The 11,757-nt window shown below is 31.1% G+C and overlaps 1 protein-coding gene across 6 annotated transcripts; it reads right to left on the bottom strand.

Moving 5' to 3' along the window:
- Positions 1–2,994: 2,994 nt before the first annotated feature.
- Positions 2,995–10,058, bottom strand: LOC130950914 (uncharacterized). Of its 6 annotated transcripts, none has more exons than XM_057879513.1 (11): positions 9,696–10,058; positions 9,014–9,094; positions 8,701–8,909; positions 8,283–8,517; positions 7,642–7,814; positions 6,318–6,460; positions 6,047–6,224; positions 5,373–5,952; positions 4,643–4,755; positions 4,173–4,413; positions 2,995–3,372 (listed from the first exon to the last, which is right to left on the bottom strand). In XM_057879513.1, the coding sequence occupies exons 3-11, from the start codon at positions 8,889–8,891 to the stop codon at positions 3,145–3,147; spliced, it is 2,082 nt and encodes a 693-aa protein (XP_057735496.1). In that variant the 5' UTR covers positions 8,892–8,909; positions 9,014–9,094; positions 9,696–10,058; the 3' UTR covers positions 2,995–3,144. The 6 variants fall into 6 exon arrangements, with proteins under 6 accessions (XP_057735496.1, XP_057735494.1, XP_057735499.1 ...); XM_057879511.1 differs by having other exon boundaries at positions 8,701–8,906; XM_057879516.1 differs by having other exon boundaries at positions 7,642–7,811; positions 8,701–8,906.
- Between the last annotated feature and the right edge of the window lie 1,699 nt (positions 10,059–11,757).

Raw genomic sequence — 11,757 nt, 5'->3', positions numbered from 1 at the left:
CTTTTTAGAAATTATCTTATTATTCATCTATCTTATCTTTAAAATTCTATCTTCAATTTTTGCTGTTTTATTTTGATGTAGATAAACTAATCTTATCTTTTCCTTAATATTAACATTATAAATTGGTGAATAATCCATCACTAATTATTCAATCCCACCATTGAAATCGTGCATCATTTTCTTTGATTATAAAAAATTTAATTATTTTTCTTTGGAACATCCATCTACTCAATATCCAATTTTTTTTAAATTTTTTATCCGTCTATTTAATATCCACTATTTCTTCATCGTTAATCACCGTTGATTACAGAGGTCCAATCAAGTTTTTCATTGTAGTGTTCAAAAAATAAACCATCATTTTGATTACAAAATCGAGGTCAGTGAATAGGATCTCTAATTTTGCAATTATTCGTTTCGATACTTTATTCGTGAAATTGATTGTGTAAGGAAAAAATATTTTTTTTTTATTAATTCACAAAAATTGAGAAATACTAAAAAGTAAATAGATGTTATTATTTTTTATTATTAATTAATTAGTTAGTAATTAGGGATGGACCTATAGGGGACAAGTAGTGGCCTGGACACTCCAAAATTTTAAGAAACTATACTTATCTATAACAATTTATATTAGGAATACAGAGGGTTTGGTGTCGAATATTTTTTTCCTATTTTACCTCTATGTTTATAATCTAAAATAACATACTCAATCACGTACTCACGTTCTGTAAATTTTGCATTAACCCATGACAGAATGATGTAACTGCTCGTTAAGATATTCTTATTGGATGTAAATTATTGTTACTAATATTTTTATTAAGATATGTTTTGAATGAATAAAATTAGAATAGTTCAATAAGGATTAATTTAAAAAAAAAAATTTACACTAATAAATTTTCTCTTCAAATTATTAACGAATTTTTTTAATATACTCTAAGTACCTATACAATATATAATATCAATTAGCGTTCAAATTTAAGTTCCAATATTGTTATCAACGAGAGAGGTTTATTAATTTTTAAAAAAATTTACACACAATAAGTTTTGCATCAATATATCATGATTCATTTTAAAAATAATATTTATTCATCTAAGTTATAGAGTGTCTTGAAAAATCATATTTAAATAATTTTTTATTTTTTAACTATTTTATATTTTTAGATTGAAAACTTTGTATTTTTTTATTCAAGCTTTATTTTTATATTTATTTTAATTGTCTTATTTAAAACTATTAATATGAATTTTTATTTTGTAGGATAAATAAAAAGATGAGATTTTTTTAATAAATTAAATTATTGAAAAACTTACTTATTATAAAAGAAGTTAAGTATATTTCTTGATTATAAGAATACATATAATTCACTTTTGAATGTAATCAAAATAAATATAAATTTATTCAAATTTTTAAAATTTACATTAATTATTAAAATTATAACATAATGAATGTATTCCTATATAAATTTATTCTTATTTTTGTGCTGTATTTTAATTTTGTTAAACAAAAAAGTTTAAATATTATTTACTTTTAGTTGGGTAGCATTACCAATCGATTGAAGTTGGCAAAAAATTTAACTTCATCACCTTCCCAATCGATTGAATTTGGCTAAAACTTCAATGTCATCACTTTCCAATCGATTGTATTTGGCAAATTCATGTTGTTTTCGTGAATTCAATCGATTGAGTAACAAAAACAATCGATTGTTTTTGGACATTCATTCGATTGGAAAGTATAAACGATCCATTGGTTCAATCGATTGTTTTGTGATACACTGTAATTCAATCCATTGAGTTACAATTCAATCGATTGTTTTGATAAACCAATCGATTGAATTTCAAGGAAACATGATTTGGAAGCCGTGGACGAAGGTCACGAGATCAAATTTAATATTTTAATCGATTGGAATGGCCAAAAGCATTAGGATCAATAGAGGATATAATTAGTTGTTGTTTTTGTATTTGATTATTAATAAATATAATAGATAATTGATAAAATAATAATTTATAAAATAAAAAACAGTTTTTATAATTAAATAAAATATATGGGATTAATTTGTAATTAAAATTAGTTCAAAGACTATGTAACAATTGTTAAAAAAAACTCTAAAAACATATTTTCTAATGGGACCATTAAGTAGTCTAAAAATTTTGGAACCACCGAATCCTGAGCCTGTATAGTTGTACCATATCCTCGGTGCAACTGAAATTTTTTTCTAATTGTTACATATTTCCGGTACACAATACTCGAACTCTATGTTTAACCGTTTTTGACACCGTGTACTTAAGAGGTATAATGTGAGTGTAAAAACATAAATCTACTACACATTATATATTTCAGTAAAATTAAATATTTAAATAATTTTAATAAAAAAAATCCGGCCAAAGTGTTGGACAATTTCTGTTGAAATTCAATTCAATGAAACCAATTTGTTTCTTATAAACTACATGGATTGGATTTTAAATCCAAGTTCTGAAACTCGACTTCAATTTAAATCATATAATATTATGTGAAATTCTGTTTCTATGTTCTAGTAAGTGCACATATAATTATGATTTAAGTTTTGTAAATGTTAAAATATTTTACACGACAACAGAAGTATTAGTTCTCCAACTCATTACTTGAATAATTATCTAAATATATAAATATGATTAAAAGAAGGACAATACTAAATGTTATCCACTTTCCATGCATCAAAAGTTCAAAACTAAAGCCATCCAATTATAAATGTTTATATTTGTTTGCAGAAAAATCAGTTATCAAGAACCTAGAGTTCTTTACATCTTTCAAGTAATTTAAAAGTTCTGTTTAGCTAAAAATGAGAACAATTTTGGACGAACACGTCCATAAAATCAAGTCAAATTTTGTAATGAAAGATTTAATCCTAAACATTAAACAAATTACTTAACAATTTACTCATTTTAAATAATTTTGTCAAACTAATCATATCTTTGGTGGATATAGAATTGATTTACATCTTTTATGATTAGAATTTGTCAAAATAACGTCGTTAGCAGTAGCTTATTGATTCATGTGCTTTTCTAATTCCATTGACTCCATCCTTGAATTTTACACCTAAAACCTCTGTATATGAGAAAAAAAACATTATTCAACATAAATATGTACATAATTTCACAACAGATTCACCAACATCACTTCTTTTTCTTTTCCTCTTTATCTCTCTCAAGTGTAACAGGTGCTGCCGGTATGCTAAACCACCATTCCCTTAACCTCCTCATCCATCTCTCTGTGCTAGCTTTCCTTAGAGGTGAATACCTTGTAGATATCTCCAAGAAAACTAGCAGAACTAAGTATTTACAGGGTAAGAGAGCAAGAATCAATGCTGCTGATAGAAGAGAAAATGCCAACTTCTCTGTGGCCTGTTCATCACATAGAAAGGACCAAGTCTTATAATGTGCGACATAAGTAGTTGACAATTGATATAAGAACAAACATCTCAAGTAATTCTCTAAGGCTTGCATTTGGACTGCGTATGTTTACCAACATGAGACACTGAAACAGGAACACAAAGACACGAAATCATGTTTGGCAGATAAGACATGGACAGAGATATCATGTCCTGAGATACTAAACTAGTGTATTTTGTGTCCTTGATAGGAAAAACACGGAGACACTAATAAGAGATATAACTTAGTTTTTCATTTTTCATTTCATTATTACTATCAAATTTTTATAATTACATTTATTTTCTCAAAAATTTTATACATGGAAGAAAATGAGAGTAAATTAGACTTCTCTTAATATGCTACTTCTTATATTTAGTCTATCACCAAATAAAATACAAAAACACTAAATTTTGTGTTTCTATCATTTGTGTCTTGTTCTCAGTATCCTGTTTTGTTCTGTTCTTAAAACTAAATGCAGCGTTGGACACAGACATTGGCCTAGAAAACACATTTTACCTATCTCTACTGTCTCAAGGTCTCTCAATAATATAGCGTCCTAAGACAATTTACCAAATGGGGCCTAGGGATGTGTTTGGTAGTTGGAGTTTTGGAGGGAAAAAGATGGAAGAGAAGGGTTTGAAGAGTAAAAGAGATTTCAGTTTACGAGCTTCAAGACCATCCCCTTCTGACCCTTCCATTACACAATCAAAACTCACAAACACCAAGAGGCATACATTCGTCCGGGCTTCTTTATATATGAATCAGCATCTAACCTGAGGAAAAATTGAAAGCAACAAGCCGCGGAACTTGAGCAGAATTATATTGCCATCTTGTACAAGCTGTTCGACTTGAGTGACAGCATTCTGAACAGCCAAAAGCTGCTCCATGGTATTCATTGGTGGCGGGGCTATTACTTTGACTTCGGCAGGCCTACCATCACTAAAATATCGGGTGATTAACATGAATGCTGAGAGTAACAGAAGCACTAATGCCACTGCATACCCAAGCCAACCCCTGCAATGAAAATACGACAAATGTATCATTAGAATACACACAAGAAAAATTTAAAAGAACTAAACATTCTATAGTATACATATGCTTTTTCCACGCTAAATATTTCTAGTTATGAAGTGTTGTACTTTGTTAGTCTCCCAATAAAAGATATTTCGACTTCGACTTTCTTTTATCTGCCTCACAACAAATAACATGTGAATAGAATATTGATCAGCCTATGAAGTTATACCTGAAGATCATGTAACTGAAGAACAAACAAAACCCAGTAGACTTCAATGGATCATCCCAATATGCCAAAGATAGAAGAGACTTCCCAAGTTCATTAAGAGGAAAAAGTAATTCCTGAAAGAAGTGGTGCACGATAAGTATCCAAGTCAAAATAGGGAATTTCAAGGAAGTTAGCTTAGAATATTGTGAATGAAAAATATGTAGGAGCTGCAAAGGCCATAGAAGTTAGAACCAAATTATCTCTCCAAGGAAAATTGCATGTTTTAGGCAACTTCAATTAATTTATTCTCACATTAGTACATTACTAATGAAAAGAAGATAGCAAGATAGTGCATTGCAAACATGCATATTATATAACAATCAGGTGCTAGCACATGCTCCTGACAAGATTAAGATGGATGATTGTTTTACAATGTAACACTAAAGTTTGTTTGTTTCACATTCTAAACAAAGTGATTATATAACCTGAAACTTTTTATAAAAATGAAATAGTTAAACTCCTTTTTTTTTAGTTACTCTTACCAAATTTCATATATATAAACTGAAAACATTTTTTCAGATTTTTATTCTTTTGAGAATTTGATGATTTTTAAATAACTTACACAAATTTGAAGAGGGCCCCCTTTCTGTCTCCTTTTTCTTTTTCCAAAATCTCATTCAAAGGCACTCTAACAATGCAAGACTTTTATGGACCTTGACTAAAATGGTTGAAGAGGAAGATAAACTAGTACCTTCATGACAGCCAAATTAGTGTCAATACCATCAACTTTAACACCATCGACTGTAGCTTGTGCAGATACAACCTTCTTATAGTTGTTCTTAGACTCTTTAACTGCTATTTCCAATGGAGTCAATGCTCCAACTGATATTTCACCAACAGATATCGTGTTTTCATTTGAGCTGTTTGGGCTTGATCCAAACACAAACCCCAAGTTAGAAACCATGTCCAAGGCTGAGACGGAATACATTCCACTTACAGCCTTGAAACCATTCTGGCGATCTGACTCCTTTAGGTTTGACGTATTTGCTAGGGTTTCTAATATCAAGTCACCACCTGGAAGCTGATCACAAAAGTTGAACAAGAGAAGAGCATCATGCTGTATAGGGGTCACAGAACCGATATCTTGGATTGCTTGTAGACGCAAAACTCCTAGAACAGCCTTCCAAAGTGCTTCATCTCGTGCAGTCCCTTTGATCCTATAGTTGCTAATGAATTTGTGAACATTAAGAATCTCTCGGATGATAGCAAGCCAATAATCACGACGAGCATGACCTTTAAGCTCTGGAAATTCTAGTACAACTGGTTCCGATCTACAAGAGAAATATTTATGGCAGTTGATAGGAAGTTCTCTTAAGCTTCACCAGATATCCATTATCAATAAAAATAATTTCCGCAAGTACTCACAAGGATGCTGAGCTATAGAAGACTGCTTTGTCGAAAAGCCGAGTACCCCATGGTCCAGTCAACTCAGGTTTAACAACTTGTTTCAGATCATCCGATAAGTCATATACTTTTGGTTTGTCAAATGAAACAACACGAAGTGCTTCAAAATAGAGTGCATGATCTGTGAGAATTAATCTTCCTGCATACAAGCCACAAAAAAGAGATCACTAGTGTCCATACATTTTATTTACTTCATCGTTCAGTATATAAATCGGGTTTTTCATGCACTCACCAGGCCAGGCGGATACTCCCACGTGCTCAAGCACTGGCTGTGTGGTGACAGTTCCATCAATCTCGAGAATCTTCTCACCTCTAGAGGATCTTATAGCAGAAAGGAGAGATGACTCTGAATTGCTCTTCATTTTTCTTATTGCTCTGTAAATAACAAAAACCAAATAATACGAAAAAAAGTCCGTACAACAAATATGGCATCAGAAACCCCCTTAAATTATACATATGTAAATGGAAAGAAGATCTGTCCATTTAAGTTATCAACTATAAGACACAAAGCACAAGTGCTATAAAATACAAAGCCATAGTGAAACTTTGCATCCTCATGTAGTATTGATACGGTAACAATTTTGTTAACTAGGATGAGATTAGAAGAAATAGACAGAGATTTTGGCCCACAAGCCTATTTGGCAGAATAACAATCAAATATACACACAACATGATACTTCAGCATTCAATTGGTAAGGGTCCATGCACAAATACAGGGGAAGGCCTACTCTAATGACAAGCTTTACCTTTTATTTTATTTTTACATATTAAGTAAACAAGCTTTACTGTTTTGAGTTATTGTTTAATTATTTTTAATATAACTTAAGTTGTAGAATGATGCCGTCCCATTTTTGCTGTTGTTAAGGAATATTAGTAAATGCAACTAAGTTTGGAATTGCTTTATGTGAGAAAATTCTTCTACTTTTTGGATAAAACTCTATTACTTCTAAATAACCACCATAAATATCAAGTCCAAGGGTGGGTTCAATAAAATCCTCTAAAACTACTTTCTAAAATCTGCCACAGGAAATTAAGTATAATTAAGACTTCTAGTGGATGTGATGCTGCCTATGCTTTTGGCACTGTTTTTTCCCCCTCAATATGAAAATTTTCTCATGAAATATGAAATAAAGTAACAACTTACATGGATGTTCTCCTAAAATACAGCTCATTAATAAAGCTTCTTAGTTATTAGTAATGTTGTCCTAGATTAAGTAGGTGCTAGTAATGACCAAAGTAGACAGCATATTGCCCATTTCATGGTCACAGACATAATGTATAAGTAGAGGTGCAACATCAGTGTGCAGTTATAAGTTATAACCATCCAAAGCACTCAGTGAATTACATTTGACATCGTTCCTTCTCTATCTCTCTTTCTCTTCCCAAGTAATGGTCAAAATTATAACAAGATCACAAGAATCAAAGCAAACCAGAGTAGTACCTACCATATCCTTGAAAGCCAACTATGTTACAGTTTTATTGTCTTCTCAATTTAGAGGATAGCAATATCAAAGGAAGGGGGAAGCAATGGCATACTCAAAGATTAAGATTGATACCTTTCTAGGCCGCCAAGGTACTTGTCATAAATGGGAAACTGAAGGCGACCACCAGTTGATGAACTCAGCACCACAAAAAGATTTTCACTAATGATGACGTTGGCAATGATAGGAATTGCAGGAGCTATTCGACAGAAAGCTTCTAAACCAACAGACATTTCCTCCTCGACCTTCTAGAAAATTTGAGGTCCGTCAATATTAAGAAGGACCAGAGTATTAATGAGCACAGACAAACCTATATTATAGGTATAATACAAGGGCGTAGAGAATTAGATCCACTTAATAAGTTAAGTATATTTGATATGACCATAACAACAATGGAAGTCACTGAAATCTAAAGTTCAGAACTTCAGAAAATAGCAGAGGAAATAGATGTTCAACCATAGAAATGAATAGAAATAAATGGCATGGAAAGAAACATGTTCTTTTAAGGATATTTTGGTTGTCCATATCTTATACCACACTTCATTGTATAGCACTATAGCTTGCCAGCCAATCAAAGCAACTTAAAGACATTATGTAAGACAAGTCTCTATATAATATCAAAATTGTTTCCAAGTAACTCTGAACATGTTATCAATCCATTAGAACATGACTCGTGACTCCAAGAAAAATTTCACTCATACTCGAAAAAAACATACATTGGTTAACGGTTGGCTGGCTGTAGCCGGGGCCTCCCAAGCTATCATCATGTCAAATGTCAAGCGTCGGAATGTTTTATCAAACAGATGGCCAGTCATTTGTGTTGAAAAGGAAAGTGCCTTGAAACAGCAATATTCCAATAAGTTCCTCGCATATCGTGATGGATGTTTTATAGAATCAGAAGCCTCTTGATTAAAGCTCTCTTGAAGCTCACTTGAAGAAACCTTAAGTATTCTGCATTATTTGGTTTTCATTAGAGTTGAATTTCCAATAAAAAATATTAGCCACTATGTCAAACAAACAAATGTGAAGGTTCCGAGGATAGCAAATCTACAAACTAAACCAAAGTAGGTGAAAAGACAGTATGAAGCAATATATCCTAAACAAACTAGATCAAATTCTGAGAAATGCACTTACTTTGAACATCTACGAACAACTAGGTTTGCGACTGGAGAGAGCTCTGGTATGTAATTCTTCCCAGCAGAAGGTGAATTTTCCAACTCCTCAAGCTCTTCATCAAAGTAGCTCTTCTTCCCTAGAAGCCATTTAAATGATCCCTCTTTTACCAAACCTTCAAGCATATTTCTTGTTTTGCTAGCTACAGCCATCTTTTTTCCTTCCTACTGCTTTATCAGGTTGAAAGAAACAAACAAGATACTTCAATAACCCAGCTTTCCTAAAAGTTCTAGGATCCACTGAAACTAAAAATGTTGCCAATAAAATAACTCACATCAAGATGAATCCTCAAAGCCAAATCATCTAATTCCTGAATCCTAATCACTCAAGACTCGGGACTTGTTTGGGTGAGCTTCTACAAAAAAAAAAAATTTTAAGTGATCTTTTCTTAGAAGATCTTTTAGAAAAGTAAAAATAATTTCATGTTTAGATATCTCAAGTAAAAATATTTTTTATTTAACAATTATATTTAAGTACAACAATATAAAAATACTTTTTATTCATTTATTATATTAAAAACATCTTTTTCTTAAGTAAAAAAGACTTTTAAAGAAAAATATAAATTGTAACTTCTAAAAAAAATATATATATATTTTTTTATTTTTCTAGTGTCTTTACTCTTCATACTAACAACTTAACAGCGGCCAACAAACTCTCATGACACGTCCAATCTTATCTTCTTGATATGTTGGTGTTGCAATTGGAGCAAACTGAACACATTAGTTCAACAGGAAGGGCATCAAACTTTCTGTTCAACAGTTTTCAGTTACAAAATTTGTGAAACAATTTCAATAGTTCTAAAAAGAATTAGGATTAAAGCACAGTGACACCGAGCCATTACCCTCACAAAACCAAAGATGCAAATAACAATCTTGCCCATCATAACCTCACTATGATCCAACACTCTTGAAAAGATATTAGATGCAAAACAAAGGCATTGAATCAGGAATACTGACCCGAACAAGTAGCAGTAACCAAAATCCAAAGAGATCCACCTTCAAATGCCCCCCGAAAAATCTCAACTTTGGCAAATGGCGTGGCTTGAAAAGTTGAAATTGTGATGAATTTTTCAAAGAAACCGAGCACCGATCACGGAGAAAGGGGAAAAGGGGGATTATGAACTAAAAACTAACTCGTTTGAAGAAAGAGCGAGAAGAGGGTAGGTGGTTTTGTTAGACACATGTAAACTACGAATGTTGGAATCGGAGTGTGGATTAAGGTTCATGAGAAAGAGGAAAAGGGAGGAGTGGTTTCAGTGTTGTTGGATAAACATTGAAAATGAAAAAGGGGATAATTATAAACAGAAAGGTTTCGCTTTCTGAAAGATGAAGTATTCTGTATTGGAGTTCTTGTTAGCTTTATTTTATTGCAGAGTTTGGGACAGAATCAAGAGCTTGCAGGTGCACGGAATTTTGTCAAGGCTTGCAACTGCGGCAATTCTTTTTACTTTGTTATTGAAAACCAATTTTACATTTAATAAAAGAGTTCAATTTTGATATATTAATATGGAAAAAATATTGGTGTTTTTATTAAAAATGAGAGTATTTGGTGTAATTATAGATGTGTAAATTTTTTTTGTAGGAAATCAACACGTGGGGACGTGTTGAATAATTTCCATAATATTGTAATATATTTCAAATGTCAATATTTAACTAATACACTATCTCTCTTTTTATATTAAAAATAATTTCTGTATTGATATAGTTGTATAATTATATGTTTTTTTATTATTTACATATGTAATTAATATAAAAATTAGTTATTTTTACTAATATAATATTATATAATTAAATACATGTAAAAAACTATTTTACATTGACAGTATATTAAAATTAAATTTTTAATTAAAAAAATTAAAAATTAAGGTCATGAAGATATAAGTGAGATATTGGTAGATATGACCAAAATTTCCGATAGAATCTATTGAATTTAATTCTGCATTTTTTATATTTGAATTTTAATAATCTTTATGTTGATAAATTAAAGATTATAAAAAATAAATAAAAAAATAATTAAAGATATATTTATCTTCTTATAAAAAGATTTGGTTCATCTTTTTAAATATTATAAAAAGATTTTGTCTTTTTTAATAATTTTAGTATTAAAAATTCTTTTTAATAATTAAAGCATCATAACGGTCCTTTAAAATAATTTTTCCTTTAATATATGTGTCTTAATTTTCTGGCAAGACACTAAGTATATGTGTTTTGTGTTTTGTTATGTGTTCGTATATCCTTTTAAAATTTGTATCTAGTTAAATATGTTGAAATATGAAAAGAGATATTATTGTTTAAGAGAGTCACTTAAATAAAGACATTTAAAACGTTTTTTTTAAGATGTTTTTTAACAACTAAAATTTACATATGTAATTAATTAAACTGTGTTATTTCTGTCATAATTAGATTGGACAAACCAATTTGACCAAAAAATTGATGAATTAAATCTTAAACCGGTTTAAATCAATATTCTTTTTTATAAAAAGTGACTACAATAACCTTATTATAGAAAATGGTTAAATATTTTTTTTGTCCTTAACGTTTTGGATCAAAATCGTCTCCGACGTTTTTTTTTTCTTATTAATATCATCATCAACGTTACAAAACATTCTAAAATATCCTTTTGTCCATAATAATTTTTGAAATGACGTAAAAACCCTTTCCTATTATCACTATCCACCCCACTCGTCAGTACATACCCACCCAGTACCCCCACCCTTTCCCACCTAAAATAGAAAAATCAAAATGAAGAAAAGGAACAAAAGAAGGAAAAGAAGGAAAAGAAAGAAAAGGAAAGGAAGAAGAGAGAAGTGACGACATGGAAGAGGGTGGCCGCCGCCGTCGCGTTGTGGCTATAGGACTTGTCACAATGGGCTTGTCGTTCTTCATCTCTCTCTCTGCTGGGGTTTGTCACGCCGCCGTCGCTGGTGTTTCTCATCATCGTCGTCGTCGGGGTTCAGCCGCTCTGTCGCTGCTAGGCCAACCCTCTGCTACTCCTCTTATCTTCTCTATGCATCCGTGG

The sequence above is a fragment of the Arachis stenosperma genome, chromosome 9 (assembly GCF_014773155.1).
Source record: "Arachis stenosperma cultivar V10309 chromosome 9, arast.V10309.gnm1.PFL2, whole genome shotgun sequence".
NCBI lineage: Eukaryota > Viridiplantae > Streptophyta > Magnoliopsida > Fabales > Fabaceae > Arachis > Arachis stenosperma.
This window is presented reverse-complemented; position numbering and strand designations above follow the sequence as displayed.

Coding starts and splice junctions, on each gene's coding strand:
- LOC130950914 (XM_057879513.1), bottom strand. CDS start 8,891: ATGGCTGTAGCTAGCAAAACAAGAAATATGCTTGAAGGTTTGGTAAAA. Junction 7,815..8,282: donor CCAGCCAACCGTTAACCAAT/GTATGTTTTTTT, acceptor CAAATTTTCTAG/AAGGTCGAGGAGGAAATGTC. Junction 4,414..4,642: donor TTCAGTTACATGATCTTCAG/GTATAACTTCAT, acceptor TTTTCATTGCAG/GGGTTGGCTTGGGTATGCAG.